This window comes from Bos indicus, chromosome 24 (genome assembly GCF_029378745.1).
Source record: "Bos indicus isolate NIAB-ARS_2022 breed Sahiwal x Tharparkar chromosome 24, NIAB-ARS_B.indTharparkar_mat_pri_1.0, whole genome shotgun sequence".
NCBI lineage: Eukaryota > Metazoa > Chordata > Mammalia > Artiodactyla > Bovidae > Bos > Bos indicus.
Window position 1 is genome coordinate 57,241,266 of NC_091783.1, and position 16,163 is coordinate 57,257,428.

Consider the following 16,163-nt stretch of genomic DNA (forward strand, 5'->3'; position numbering starts at 1 on the left):
CAGTGCACAAAGTTTCCAATTTCCCATATACTTGTACAAACACTTTTTTCTGTGTTTTTAAAATAGTAGTCATCCTAAATCAATGTTAAGTGAAACTGTGGTTTTAATTTGCATTTCTTTAGTGATTAGTGATGTTGAGCATTATTTCATATGCTTATCGGCCATTTATATGTCTCTTTGGAGAAATAGCTATTCAAGCCTTTTGCCCATTTTTTTAAATCAAGTGACATATAATGTTACTAAGTCTTGATTCCTCTACCACAGAGGCACCATGTTCTGGGTACTTTATTAATTTGCCAAAGGTGGCTAAAAGAAGATACAGTTGAAAATGTGTTCACAAGCAACAGAAGGAAGGCAACCCTGATCAGAATTATAATATGGGGTGAACCCTAGTGTGCTATCAACAGTGACCACTGTTGGGCAGGAAAAATACCTTATTTCCACATAAAGTTACGTCTGCCTTTGAGTTATTCTCGTGCTTTCTATCAACAAGTTATTGAGAAGACCACATACAGCTCATATGAAAGTGAGGCATGGAATCCTGGAGTAAAAGGGACTGTAAGTACCCAATCTCTTCATGTTAACAAACAGGGAAATTAAGTCTGAGAGATATTGTGATTTGCCTGCAACAAGTTGATGGGAAGAATGCAACGAGGACTCAGGTCTCCTAACTCTCAGCCAGGATTTTCCGTCTTACATGCATAGAGCCTTTAGTCTTCACCTTCAAGAACGGGTTTCTCAGCCTTGGCACTCCTGATTCTTTGTTATATGTGGCTGTTACAGATATTGTAGGATGCTTCGCAGCACCCCTGGCCACTACCCCACTAGAAGCCAGGAGCACCCCTCCTTCCCCCTGCAACAACCAAAGATGTCTTCAGACATCACCAGATGTTCCCAAGGGCAGAGTCCCTACCTCCCCCACCCAACTTGAGAACCACTGCACTAGGAGATCTGGTAGCTATTGTTCTTTTTCCACATTAACTTCTCATTTTCAAGTTGAAAATAAGGAGTGATCAAGACAAATCACTAAAGGCTGGAAGAGAAAAAATATGAAATCTAATTCATAATTAGTGATATCTCAAGCCCACTTCCTTTTTCAGCAGGCAAGCGCTGAGGGCTTGCAAGAAATACAGAAAAACAGCCCCTGAAAAGGCAAAGAAGGCCTCAAGTTTCGCTACAACAGAAGGTTGAAGTGTGGTGTCTTGGAGCTGCCTATTGTCTCCTGTTTCACTTAAACTTGAGGAAACTGTCGCAAGGGACACGTTCTAGCTCCATCTCTCTGAATCTGTGTCTACTGTCCAGTCTTGTTTTTATAAAAATGAGACGTTACATATTCTCACTGCAGGCCCTTACTCACCTGATATCTTCCCCATAGCAGATAGTGGTATCTTCAGTAAGAAGTTCACAGGCAAATCCTATATTTTCAGCAGTTTCTACAATAGAAAAAAATGAAGCCAAATGTCACTCCTACTGATGAATTTAATAATGGGCTTCATCTAGTACCAACTTTTTCAATTAATAAAACAACCAGATTCAATCAAATACACTTTTTGATTTTTTTTTTTTTATAGCAATGTCTAGACATCACTAAAGGAAACAAATCCTTTTCTCTGTAATAAGTCTAATAAGCCAACGTCTGGTCAAGATGTTTTTAATAATGAAATGTAATATCAAATGTGTAAGCTGGTTATTTAATAAAATCAATGTTCATTGAAATACTGAACACATCTAGTTCATGTGGTTTAATCTGGGTCGGAAAGATCCCCTGGAGAAAGGAATGGCAACCCACTCCAGTATTCTCGCCTGGAGAATTCCATGGAGAGGAGTCTGGTGGGCTACAGTCCAGGGGGTCGCAGAGTCGGGCAGAACTGAGTGACTCACACACACACACAAGGTGGGAAGGGTAGCCATTTCCACAACCCTCACATGTGGCTCCTACTGGACATTTTCCCCCCTTTTCCACCCCCACCCCCACTTGTTTGAGGTCGGGACTTAATTCCTTAGCTTATCAGAATGTGTAATCCACCAACAATGTCAGGATAAGACAAATGATCTAGTTTCCCATGGAAGGCTTCTGGAATGGAAAAATCGACAGAAACGATAACACAACAATCAACTCCTTGTTGAGCTCTGAATTTAAAAATTAGAATCTTCCCGTGGGGATAAAATTACAATTTTCAAGCAATAAAAGAGGGAAGAAAACCAAAGCTCTGTTGAGCATGTTACGCTCTTCTGCTCTCTGCCCGACAGACGGTACAGGGCTGGGAGGACAGACGGGCCCGGAGAGCTGACCCTTGGAGGACGGGAGCCCGTGTCGGGCAGAGATAGAAGACCGAAGACAGCCAGCAGGACACGAGCAGGAGCTCAGTTACGAGGAAGAGACTCTGCCAACGAGGGAGTTTCAGGAAGGAGGCGGCCGGGGCGGGCTGGAGCAACACAGAAGGATTTCTTACGGAAAGCATCTCTGCCCAAGGGAAACAGATGGTGCTTGTGCAGGATGCGAAGTCTGAGAAGGTCCCCTTGAGCAGGGGAGACAGGAGCTATGGATATTTGTGAATTAACAGATAGGCTTCCCTGCAAACTGACTCACCCTTTTTGTCTCCAGTGAGCACCCAGATCTTAATGTCAGCTTTTGAAAGTTTTGAAATGGTTTCTGGGACTCCATCTTGCAGCTTGTCTTCAATAGCTGTTGCTCCTAATAGCTGGAATGTACATTCACAGAAAGGAATTAGCACATAAGCCAAAAATGTTCTGTATTTGCAGTCGGCCAACCTGTAAAAAGCAGATGGGCTAAATACACCCCAGCTGCTGTGCTACAGGGGCCAGCGGCTGGCATTAACTGGGAAGGCTGCCGTGTTCCACATTCACCAAAAACCAAGCAGCCAAAGTCTTTTTTCTTACAGTAATTCACCAAGACAAAAATGTAAGTACCAATCAAGGACATTAAAAATATATAATATTGTTGTGTGTATACTACTTTACATGGATACAAACCAATTTCTTTTGCTAAAGGTCAGTGCTTACTATCTGTTGAACATTTCCTTTTCATCAAAACTCTACAAGCAATAAGTAGTAAACTTTGGAAAGTCTCTACAAATGGCCTATTTTTCTTATTTCAAGATTTTGCACAACATAAATCATCTCAGTAATTCTCATAGTGTAATAAGTATATGCTGGCTTATTATTGTATAAAATGAATTTTAATAAGTGATATAAAAATAATAGAATCAGAATCTCATAGTGTTTTGTCTTTTGTTTTCTCATAATGGCAACTGCTATTTTGCTTGCTGAAAAAAATTCAAATGACTGAGTTCCACTGTACCAGTTTCAAATACTGCAGTTTGAATTATATTTCAAGAGTGAGATTAAAAATGAATAAAACTTAATAAGATCTCCAATTCTGTTCAGAATATCAAGGGGAAAGTTACAAAGGTTAAAACTCACAATTAAATCTTTTTCAATCTCCTCATATACTTTATCCAGAGCTTCATCCCGGTTGGTTGAGGCTATACTGGCAGCCATAAACTTTTTATTCCATTCTTCAAACTCTTTTTCTTCAATTTCCTTATAGCAAAGGCACAGTGTTCTAAGAGTCTCATTGGCAAAGATCTGTTTAATTTAAAAGACAATCCAACCACCCAAAGAACAGTTATTTTTATGTAAGTTTGAAATCTCATTTTGCAGTAATATAATAAGATAATTTAAAAAGAGACTGTGAAATGATTCTGTACACATACCTTCTATAGAGGAGAGTAAACAAATATTAATACTTTGTTTTCCTAAGAATTCTCAAAATCTTAGGACTGTTTATTTATAGTTCTCTAATTAAAGGGAATAGTATAACTCTCTTGTAAATCAAGTCATGAGAATGAACAAAAAACCCTTGACAACTAAGAAAATAAGAGATCAAGGACGCTGCCTTGTGGTAAAAGGTTTTGTAAACCAGACCTGACAACTTTACAGTCTGTTCCCACAAACAGTTACAAGTTCAAAGACTACGAACTCTCAACCAAGCCTTAGTCCCTCAAACCAATTCTCAAAGACACGTGCCATGGTTAAAGCTGAGATAAAACATTTTCATGAAAAAGAGTATGTAAAGTTTAATCATGGCGAACAGATTTAAGCCATTTTAAAATAGCTAAAATGTGAACCAGTAAAAATGTTTCATTATTTCACAGTCACATCTTGTCGGTCAAAATAGCAGAACAGGTTCGCCCAAGTAAGGGTTTGCTTTCAAAGACTGGCAAGTTCTGCATGTATTTGATTAGACCACCCTCATTCAAATTCTCATGAGGAACTACCCACTGTAACTGCTTCAGCAACACACATATAACCTTAAAATGTAACCCCACCTAGGAAACAACATATTCAGCAGACTTTTTCTGAAGGATCTTTGGCCCCCAAACTCAGACCCTTCAAGTGGAGGGGGAAAAGACCCCTTTATTGAGCACTGACTAAGTGCTGGGGACTGTGCAAGTTGCTCCATGTATGAACTATCCCCATGCGGGGATAGTTCAGTTCAGTTCAGTTCAGTCACTCAGTCGTGTCCGACTCTTTGCAACCCCACAAACCGCAGCAATCCAGGCCTCCCTGTCCATCACCAACTCCTGGAGTCCACCCAAACCCATGTCCATTGAGTCGGTGATGCCATCCAGCCATCTCATCCTCTGTCGTCTCCTTCTCTTCCTGCCCTCAATCTTTCTCAGCATCAGGGTCTTTTCAAATGACTCAGCTCTCTGCATGAGGTGGCCAAAGTATTGGAGTTTCAGCTTCAACATCAGTCCTTCCAATGAACACCCAGGACTGATCTCCTTTAGGATGGACTGGTTGGATCTCCTTGCAGTCCGAGGGACTCTCAAGAGTCTTCTCCAACACCACACTTCAAAAGCATCAATTCTTTGGCGCTCAGCTTTCTTTATAGTCCAACTCTCACATCCATACATGACCACTGGAAAAACCATAGCCTTGACTACACAGACCTTTGTTGACAAAGTAATGTCTCTGCTTTTTAATATGCTGTCTAGGTTGGTCATAACTTTCCTTCCAAGGAGTAAGTGTCTTTTAATTTCATGGCTGCAATCACCATCTGCAGTGATTTTGGAGCCCAGAAAAATAAAGTCAGCCACTGTTTCCACTGTTTCCCCATCTATTTGCCATGAAGTGATGGGACCGGGGATAGTTCATACTGGCAATTAATGATTCACCCTCCAGGCTTCACTGCCATCATTATATAAAAACAAAACAATATGAGGGTGGGCATACAATTCTCAGATTTCCAGAAGCGTTCTGAAAAACGGCAGTATCCCTGAACCAAGCACGTGTGCGTGCTTAGTTCCTCACCCGTGTCCGACTCTCTTGCGCCCACACCATCCCCTAAAATAGCGAGTTTGAAGTAACAAAGACCAAACTGATTCTCTAACAAAGACATTGATTATCCAGTGGACTGCTTTCTCATGTCCCATCCTATAGGAATGTTCTCTCGACTTCACTGTACACAGGACACTGGAATTCTTGGAGGCCACACAGATACTGAGACGAGAGCACAGGATGGTTATGTAACTTGCTTAAGCTCCCCGGAAGAAAGACCAGCCTTTCTCCTGGGTCAGTCCTGCAGGTCCTGCCAACCTAGATGCACTGAGCTCGTTTCCTAGGAAGTCAGCCTCTGTGGCAGAATCAGAACCAGCCTGCCATATTCCTACTTGGGTGCTCTTTCCACTCAACTACGCCAAGACAGCAGAAGGGTCAACAGGTAGCACAAAGCTTTCACTCCAGCTTCAGAGATAGTACCAGAAAGGAAGTTTGCAATCCGTGGCATAAAGAGTGGAAGTGAGACTTACATCCAGGGCGTCCTGCGTTTCTTGTTTCATAGGGCTCGTTTGATGTAACCGTTCGTAAATCACAGTGTCGGCGCCCTTACAGTAAAGCCTGATATTGCCTTCTGGGGTTCTTACTAGTAAAAAGTAAGAGAGAGAAGGAAAAGCCAATAACCAAGTTAATGTTTGATTCCTTAAGAAAACTATACAGTTAATCTTCTGAACGGTTACAGTGCTAATCATTCCTAATTAGTTTAAAATAAGCAATGGACCTAGAAAAATGTTGCTCTCAACAACTGGTAAGCCTACATAGAATGTAATAGTGAAATAAATATGAAAAGATTCCTTTAGCCAGCTCCGTTTTCATACGCTTGCTTATTCTTTGAGCAAATACTTATTGGCTCCCTCCTGTGTGTTGGGTTTTTCCATGTAGACGTCTTGGTCCATGCCAGCCAGTAGAAACCCTTCTTATCTATAAATCCACTCACTGCCTTTAATTCTCAGACCATTAACATGACTCCTCATGACCATTTTCTCGTCTTTTTTGATCTCTGAAGTACTTTAATTGCATTACGTGTCTCACCACTAACTAGATTTTAAGTTCTCTTAAGGTATTCGCCAGGCATGATCATCAGCCCAGATCAGTGTTAGGCCCACAGGAAGCACTCAGTAAAAATGAGACTAATCATTTAATTCAGTAATAGTATCAGTAAGATGAGACTAAATCAGGAAGCAGCTAAACTTTTATATTGGTTAAAAAGTGAATCTCTATTCCTGCCCTGCAAAGGGAACAGGCTTGTGGGCGTGGTGGAGGACAGGAGGGGAGGGGCGGGGCGGGGCGGGGAGGGTGGGAGGAAGCGGGGGCAGCAGGGGCGCACACACACAGCCGCGTGTGCAACGAGCAGTTCGGGGGAACCTGCTGCACAGCACAGGAAGCTCAGCTCTGCGCAGCCCTCATTGGGCGGGACGGCAGGATGGGAAGCAGGCCCAGAGGAGGGATATACATACACTTACGGCTGAGTCACACTGTTGTACAGCAGAAACTAGCACAACATTGTAAACCGCTTATACTCCAATTAAAAAATAAAAATTAAAAAGTCAGTCTCATGGTGGAAAATCTTACAGACGTCACTTAACCAAGTGATCCAAGCTGATGTGACCTGCAATCATGTACCTTCTGATATGCTGTGCTGGGAAGGACACGGCACCGATCTAGGTACCCTTCCTGCCAACAGGGCACCATCTACATCTAGTCATGAGGGAACATCAGACAGACCCAAACTGAGGGACTCTCCGCAACGTGACAGCCCTGTGCTTTTCAAAAATGTCAATGTGCAGAAGATCAAAATCAGGTTGTGGAACTCTCACAGAATAAAGGAGACCAGTGTAATGATCACTGAATGCAGTGTGGCATCTTGGGTAGAGTCCTGAATCAGAAAGAAAATCCCTGGTGAAACTTGAAAGCACTCTGTAGATTAGATAATAACACTGCACTGTTGAGTTTTCTGATTCTGATCACCATACTGGACATAACAGTAAGTGAAGTTTCTTGATCTTAAGAAAAACCTACTTAAGTATTTGGGGGAAAGGGACATTAGACCTCAATGCCCTTAATCGACTCTCAAATGGTTCAGAAAACAAGAACCTATAAATAACAATGACAAAGAACTTTTGACCCATGCTGACAACTGGACATGGAAGAAACTACAGGATTCTTTAAAGCGTTCTTGCAAGTTTTCTGTGAGTTTGCAATGATTTCACACTATGAACTGAAAACATTGCACTATCAGGAAGTGATCATTGCTTCTTCCTGGGTTCCTGTTATGTTGTGCCTGAGCTGGAGGGAGAATCTTCATTCATAAGCACAGCCTCGCTGTTCTCCTGAACCTGACATCCCGAAAGGCCCCAGCAGAAATGCATGGGGCAACTCACGATAGAAAAGCTCGTGCTGTGGGTCTACCAGCCATGGAACTGCTACCCAGATTTCACAGCTGACAGCCCACATCGTTGAAGACGTGATGCAAGGTTCAGATCTACTGCGTTTGTCCCTTTGAGTGATGGACATCGTGTAGAATGAAGCGAGGAAACACTAGTTTCAACAAGTCTGCAGAAGTCCTCCAGGAGCCAAGGGGCTCGTTCATTGCCTGTTTTATCCTGGTGTTGCTAAGTAAAATGTGCAAGAGGCAGCATCTCAGTGAATGACTGACAGACATACTCTGAGGGAGACCTACCAATTATAGACATCCGCTTCCGGTCACTGTTGAAGTCTAAAAGGGCAAGAACATGGTAGGTCCTCTCTGTGCCCAGCTCACTGATGGTGATCGTGTTCTGGGTCCTGCCGAGGAAGACAAAGCCGAAGTTCCTGGCGGCGCTTACGAGAGCGCCCTCGTCAGGAGAGGCTGCCTGGTAGTTGAGTTGACCTAACAGAAGAGGCAAGAGAGAAAACCAGAAAAGCTGAGTTGGCCAGCGAGTGTTCACCAGTGCGGTTCATGTGGGGGTGAGGATGTCCAGTGATCCCTTGAGACCAATGGGGGATTGGTTCCAGGAGTGTCCGCAGATAACAAACGCCATGGATGCTCTGGTCCCTTCTAGAAAGCGGCAGACTACAGTAGATACAGTTGGCACCCTGCATCATGGACACAGAGGGCCAACTCTGTTGCAAAGCCCAAAACATCCCCAAGAAAACACATCGCTGATTCTTAAGGAGTGTGCCAACATTCACAGTTTTTAAGCTTTTATTTCTGATTATAAACAGTAATATAAACTAGAAGTGGAAAAAAAAAAATCTGGCCAAGAATAGGGGAAAAAAGAAAATCTCATAACCCCACCATCCAGAGGAAGAATGGCACTGTTGATAGCTTTTTACAATTTCTTTCTGTCCTTCTGGAAATGCCTGCTTCTCTAATAGTTTCTGGCATGCTAAATATACATTTACATCCTGGTGATTTTAACACTGTATTTTGAGCATGTTATCACAGCTTTAAAAATTCTTTCTATGCATTATTTTAAAGAAATGTAACCTGTGAATGTAATGTGTGACCGCCTTTCTATAATATTTTTACTCCCCAAAATAACACCGTAATAAGGATTCTATACGTGTATAAGGGTTTTCGTGTTTTCCAAGGAGAGCTTCCTAGTAATGAAAACACTGAGGTAAACAACACTGAGAATTTTTAAGCCTGCTGTCACACGCATTACTCACTTGTTCTCTAAAAGGATTGTACCAGGTTATCTTCTCTCTAGAACCTTCTTCACCTTAGCTATAGTCTCCTAATTTAAAAAAATCTCAAAATGTATCAATCTGTTCAATATCTTGATTTTGAAAGTTAAATAATGGGAAACCACATTTATTTCACAACTTGCAAACCTGCTTCACAACAGAAGCGAACCTCTCAATGCTGCGTGAAGAAGCCAGACAGCACAAGTACATAACCACCTAACTCCATCTACATGAACCCGCCGCAGATAAAGCTAACCCGAACCATTCAAAGTCAGGACAGTAGTCACCTCTGGAGGGGCAATGACAGAGAGGGAACAGGGAAGGGCGTCTAAGGGAGGTATGATGTTGTGTTTGTAAAAATCTGGGTGTTCATGACACAGGAGTATTGGGCTGGTGAAAATTCACCGAGCTATATGCTTATCTTTGTACGTCAGTAAAAAAAAAAAAAAAATTATTTTAAAAAAGCTCTCCCTATCCAAGAGTTTGTGTTTTTCAACTCTTCATTCTTCCACCTCCAAGTAGAATGAAAAGTATGTCTATGGTCAGATGAATTTTCACAGGAAAAGGCATTTCATTTCCCACCATGGTTTGACCAGGCTGCAGCCCGCAGACGGGCATCTCTTTACACCGTCTGTCCACAGGGGAGGGCGGATGCTCCAGGGTGAAGGGCTGTGTGCTTAATCGCTCAGTCGTGTCTGACTCTTGGCGACCCCCTGCACTGTAGCCCAACAGGCTCCTCTGTCCATGGGGATCCTCCAGGCATTCTCCACTGGAGTGGGCTGCCATTTCCTTCTCCAGAGGATCTTCCCAACCCAGGGATCGAACCCAGGTCTCCTTCATTGCAGGCGGATTCTTTACCGTCTGAGCCACCAGGGAAGCAGGCTATCAGTAGAGCTAAATGCCCCATCCTCACATTCTCCTCCCTTGACAGACATACTCAGATGGTTCACTCTAAGCCAATATTCATCACTCCCAAATACTAATTAAAGATGAGGCTGGTATCTGTTTGTTCACCCAGAAAGACACACACCAGAAGTTACAAATGTACTTGCTAAATCCAGTCATTGTACAAACACACACACATGCCAGACAGTAAAATATTTAACCAGAGCTAAACAAGCAGCAGTGAGATCAGTCCCCTCCCATCGGCAGGTTTCTCTGGCGGGGATATATTACATCATACTGAAGGCAAACTTACTCCAAAAAAAAAAGGAACAGAATGATAAAAGATGGTAAAGTTCCCATGAGTAAAGACAATCCTATCTGGAGCAAACACTGATATTTTTATCATTAAAAGAAAACCCTTCCATTTTCTTCTAGTAATGGAATCACAGGATTGCCAACTAACAGAGATGGGAGGAACTTCAGAGATCTGGTCCAAACTCCAACTTGATGTTTGCAGGAGGAAATCCAGACTAAAAATTAACCCCAGAAACCTTTCCTGTAAGAAAATTCTTTATTTACCCCACACCAAGGCACAACCAAAGAGACTTTCTTTTCTTGTACAAGCTAATTTGTGGATCACAGAACTGATTCAAATAAAAAAGATGCTCAAACAACAAATCTCACCTCTTATTATCCTGATTCCATAGCTTTCTCTGGCTGATAATTCTAGTCACCAGTCTTAAAAAAAGTTACCCCTCAGACTGAATATCCTCCTTGTTTGTAACTTGCTCGTCCTTCCTAAAGACTCCCACTAATCCAGGTCCTAAGTTTCCTTACTGATTTGTTGTGTCCTGGCTCCAAACTTCTAAAACTTATCTCTCTGACCACAATCTCACGGTGCATCCGCACTTCAGGCCTTCAGGTGGAGACAATATCTCCAAGCCTTTCAAACTCTGGAGAGGGCACCCCACTCCAGTACTCTTGCCTGGAAAATCCCATGGATGGAGGAGCCTGGCAGGCTACAGTCAATGGGGTTGCAAAGAGTCAGACACAACTGAGCGACTTCACTTTCTTTCTTCTTTCTTTTCAAACTCTGTTCTCAGCCTCTGCAAGGGCAGGAGTCGATGATGGCCCCTACCCCGCTCCTGTGTACACACACTTTCTCCCAGTTATTCAAGCAAACTCTAATCACAGTACTGCTGGGAAGGGATTTTACAGATATAATTAAGGTCCAAATCTGTTGACTGTAAGATAAGGAGATTATCTGAGTGCTCCTTAACTAATTGGGTTAGTCTCAAGTTCAGTCAGTTCAGTTCCTTTCAGTGCTCAGTCGTGTCTGACTCTTTGTGAACCCATGGACTGCAGCACACTAGGCTTCCCTGTCCATCACCAACTCCTGGAGCTTGCTCAAACTCATGTCCATCGAGTCAGTGATGCCATCCAGCCATCTCATCCTCTGTCGTCCCCTTCTCCTCCCCCCTTCAATCTTTCCCAGCATCAGGGTCTTTTCCAGTGAGTCAGCTCTTCGCATCAGGTGGCCAAAGTATTGGAGTTTCAGCTTCAGCATCAGTCCTTCCAATGAACACCCAGGACTGATCTCCTTTAGGATGGACTGGTTACATCTCCTTGCAGTCCAAGGGACTCTCAAGAGTCTTCTCCAACACCACAGTTCAAAAGCATCAATTCTTCTGTGCTCAGCTTTCTTTATAGTCCAACTCTCACATCCATACATGATTAATGGAAAAATCGTAGCTTTGACTAGAGGGACCTTTGTTGGCAAAGTAATGGCTCTGGTTTTTAATATGCTGTCTAGGTTGGTCATAGGTTTTCTTCCAAGGAGCAAGTGTCTTTTAATTTCAAAGTGAAGTGAAAGTTGCTCAGTCATGTCTGACTCTTTGAGACCCCATGGACTATAGTCCACAGAGACCCCATTCTCCAGGCCAGAATACTAGAATGGGTAGCCTTTCCCTTCTCCAGGGCATCTTCCCAACCCAGGGATCGAACCTAGGTCTCCCACATTGCAAGTGGATTCTTTAGCAGCTGAGCCACCAGGGAAGCCCTAGTTCTCCAAAGGGACTGGCTTCTTCCCAGGGAGAGAGATTGAAGCATGAAAGGGGTGGATGGGAGGGAGATTTGCGGTTGCTAGTTTTGAAAACAAGGGGAACCATGAGGCAAGGAAAGAGAGAGAGGCCTGTGGGAGCAGAGAGGAGCCCCAGCTGACAGCCAACGAGGAAATGGAGACCTCAGTCCTGCGACCCCAGAGCAATGGATCCTGCTCTCAGCTTGGAAGAGGATGCTGATCTCCGGACAACAGAGTGGCCGGACCTGGATTTTAGGGAGGTCCTTGGCAGAGAACCCCATCATGCCCTGCGCAGACATCTCATCTAAAGAGCTGTGGGTGAAGGAATGGATGATCCAAGCCACTGCGCTGTGGGCATCTAGTGTAGAGCCATAGAGAACCAACACAGCTGCTCCACACTCAGCCGCTACTTGGCCTCCTACACATACTCAACACGTGGGCCACATCCACTGTCTGCCGAGCGTGCCTGAAAGAATTCAGTCCCCTCATTGCTCATATTATGCATAACGACCGAAGAGCCAATCTCCACTCCTGTAAAAGCGGGAAAATGAGAGGGAAAGAGCAAAGACGCACCAGCACGGCAGAGCGAGAGGACTCGGCTAAAATGAGTTTTAACCTGTCGTCCAAGCTCAAGGAGGTATCAGGTGCTTTCTGGGGCTGAATTTCTCAGCTGTAACATTGGGAGTTGTTATCCCCAAGGTCCCTTCCCACGGACCCTTTCAAGGTGCTTTTATTGGTCAAAGACAAAAATCAGTCTCTCCTTTACTTCCTGTGCTTAGAAATCCAACTGCCCTCCACTTTCAGCGTCCAGAGCAATTTGCCTGTGATGTGCTGCATGGGGCAAGATGCCTCAGGGGTACAATTCTGCCTCGGTGGACAGTGGGACAAAGAGCTGCACACTCTCAGGCTGGAAAGGCCTTTGAACTCCAGCCCTCCTCCCGTGACATGAGGAAACCACTGCCCAGCAGAAAACGCTGGTCTGCATTGTGTGTTATGGCAAGAACCCAGACGGGGACGGCCCACCTCCAGCACAGAGCCCAGGACTCTTCCCATGAAATCCCAGCAGAGAAAGAAGGAAATGGAGACCGCAGATGTATACACACTTGCTTAAGTTGGCAGGTTAACTTTCAAAATAATACCATCACACATGCCAAAAAAAAAAAAGTAGAATAAACTTACCAATGAGCCAAAAACTAAGAGAACCCAGTTGCTTAAAAATATCATACTTGATTTTTATCATGAGTAAAATGTGCTTAGCTAGTCAAACAGATTTTGACCTCTGCTTCAGTTATCTGTGACCTGATCTTACCCTTTTCTATCTCCCTGCTTTGGCCTGTTAATAGCCCCTTCCATGTATCTACCCAACCTGAATTCTGCTGTTATCTCAGCTTTATTGCACAATTAGATTCATCCTTGGAGAATGAGTGTCTTTGAAACTTGCTGCAAGATACACATAGCTTCTATAGATTTAGTTTCTTATGTCTCCTCTGAAGAGTTCATCCTGTACATATGAAACCTCAGAATCAGAAAACAAGAAGGGACATCCGTTCCTATGCTGGGTTGATTGAAGTGGGGAATAAGTAAGTGATAGTCACTCAGTTGGATTTGACTCTTTGTGACCCCACAGACTGTAGCCTACAGGCTCCTCTGTCTGTGGAATTCTCCAGGGAAGAATACTAGAGTGGGCTGCTATTCTCTCACCAGGAGATCTTCCTGACTCAAGGGTCGAATCCTGATCTCCTGCCTTGCAGGCAGCCTTTTCACCACCTGAGCCACCAGGGCAGCCCAAAGTGGAGAATGCACATGACAAAGGGGCACTTTTGGCTCTTTCCAGAATGCACGTATGTATTTATGTGAGGCATCACCGTGTGACTAGGCGATAAGATGCCTAGCTGGCACTGATGCCGGACCATCTTGCTGTGACAGCGCTGGCACAAGCTGCACTTAAGAATTTTGCAGACAGGCATCAACATAAATGTCCGCCGACAGATGAATGGATAAAGAAGATGTGGTGTGTGTGTGCACAGGCACTGGAATACTGCTCGGCCACAAAAAAGAATGAAACAATGCCATTTGCAGCAGCACGGGTGAACCCGGAGGTTATCATACCAAGTGACGTAAGTCGGAAAGAGAAAGACAAATACCCTGTGGTGTCACTCACGTGCGGGATCTAAAGTACAACACGGACTTATCCAGGAAGCAGGGGCAGACTCAGAGAGAGAACGGACTTGCGGGTGCCAAGGGAGAGGGAGTGTGGCGGAGGATGGATTCGGAGTTTGGGGTCAGCAGGTACAAACTATTCTATAGGATGGATATACAGCAAGGTCTGATTGCATAGCACCGGGAACTATATTCAATATGCTATGATAAACCATAATGGAAAACACTATGAAACATAAAAATGTATATACCTGTGTAACTGAATCACTTTGCTATACAGCAGAAATTAACACAACAGTATAAACCAACTATAATTTTCTTTAAAAATTAACAACAACAAAAAAAAGAATTCTGCTTTTCAGAATTCACTTAATTTTCATAAGTCACTTAATTTGGAGGTATCTGGGTTCCGTGGAGGACTTGACGACGGTTGGACTGCTATCCATTCTGTCCTTTTCTCCAGGTGCAGGGAGGAAGGAGGTGGGGATCGGGTCTAGTTGTTTTGTCTGCTGGCCTTCTGGGTAAACAGACCAATGACACTTGCTAGGAAGAAGAAGCCTTACATCCGAAAAGCCTTCTGCAGGATATCTATGGCAAAGACCTACCTATGGGAAATAGAACCCAGGATCTAGAAGGCAAGTCTCCCTGGAGGATGCCAAGTAAGCCGTGTACTTCTCTGGGGTATAAGATGAAGATGTGAAACCTAACTGAAACGCCTCTAGTTCACGCAACTCTTCATATGCATTCAGGTCCCAAGCACGAGTTCACGGTCAACTAAAAACAAACAAAACAAAAACTGGTCTCCGGTGTCCGAGATGCGACAGCCACACTCACCGTTGAGCCTGTCCGCCATGACCGTGTGGCACATGGCCAGCAGGAAGAAGAACTGCTGCACCTCCGGCTGCTTCCCCGACTGGATCTGCTCAATGAGGTAATGGTCGTAAAATTCAAGCTTCCCATCGGCGAACGCATTCCAGCTAAAATCCACTGGCTGAAAGAAACGGAGAAGGAAAAATGGTCATTTAAAACAGATGACTCGGGCTTCACAGATGATAGGAACTTTTCTTGGAAGCTGTGTCTTCATCCAAACATCACCTTAGGATTTTAATATGTTCTGAAGTGTCAAGAGGCTCATATCTGTTTTAACATAGCCTGGTGTGAGTCGAATTGTGTCCCCACCAAAAAAGATGGGTTGCAGTCCTAACCCCTAGTATCTGGTAATAGGACCTTCTTTGGAAATAAGGTCTTGGTAGATGTAATCAAGAGGAAGTTTATACTGAGCACAAGGAACTATACTCAATACTCTGTAATAACCTAAATGGGAAAAGATTTTGAAAAAGAATAGATACATGTATATATTAAATAACTGAATGACTTTGCTGTACACCTGAAACTAACACATTATTAATCAACTATGCCCTAATATAAAAAACAAAAAAACAAAGATGAGGTTAAACGGATTAGAGAGACCCTAATGAGTATGGTGGTTCAGTGGTAACGAGTCCACCTGCAATGCAGGAAATGCAGGAAATGTGGGTTTGACCTCTGGGTCAGGAAGATCTCCTGGAGGAGGGCATGGCAACCCACTACAGTCTTCTTGTTTGGAGAATCCCATGGATAGAGGAGACTGGTGAGCTACAGTCCATAGGGTTGCAAAGAGTCAGACATGACTGAGCGACTGAGCACACACACAGCACACACGCACACAATCCAGTGACTGGTATCTTTATAAAAGGAAGGAGATCTGGACACAGACACACAGGGAGAAGGAGGCCATGTGATGACAGAGGCAGATCTGAGTAATGTGTCTGCCAGCCAAGCGCCCAGGACTGCAGGCAACCAACCACCAGAGCCCAGGAAGAGGCAACGACGGATTCTGCCCCAGAGATTCCAGAGGGAGCGTGCGCCTGCTGACTCCTCCATTCAAACTTCTGGCCTCCAGAGCTGTGCGGGAATACGTTCCTATTGCTGTAAGACACCTATTCTATGGAAGCTTGTTACAGCC

The 16,163-nt window shown here is 43.9% G+C and overlaps 1 protein-coding gene across 4 annotated transcripts in view; it reads right to left on the minus strand.

Moving 5' to 3' along the window:
• ATP8B1 (ATPase phospholipid transporting 8B1) overlaps positions 1 to 16,163 on the minus strand; it is a 109,498-nt gene that overhangs the window by 13,885 nt on the left and 79,450 nt on the right. For all 4 annotated transcript variants that reach the window (XM_070779112.1, XM_019986878.2, XM_070779114.1 and 1 more), the window contains 6 exons: positions 14,993 to 15,149; positions 8,045 to 8,233; positions 5,838 to 5,950; positions 3,445 to 3,609; positions 2,591 to 2,702; positions 1,358 to 1,433 (listed from right to left, as the gene is read on the minus strand). In XM_070779112.1, coding sequence (XP_070635213.1) covers positions 1,358 to 1,433; positions 2,591 to 2,702; positions 3,445 to 3,609; positions 5,838 to 5,950; positions 8,045 to 8,233; positions 14,993 to 15,149 — 812 coding nt within the window. The remainder of the gene's footprint in view (positions 1 to 1,357; positions 1,434 to 2,590; positions 2,703 to 3,444; positions 3,610 to 5,837; positions 5,951 to 8,044; positions 8,234 to 14,992; positions 15,150 to 16,163) is intronic.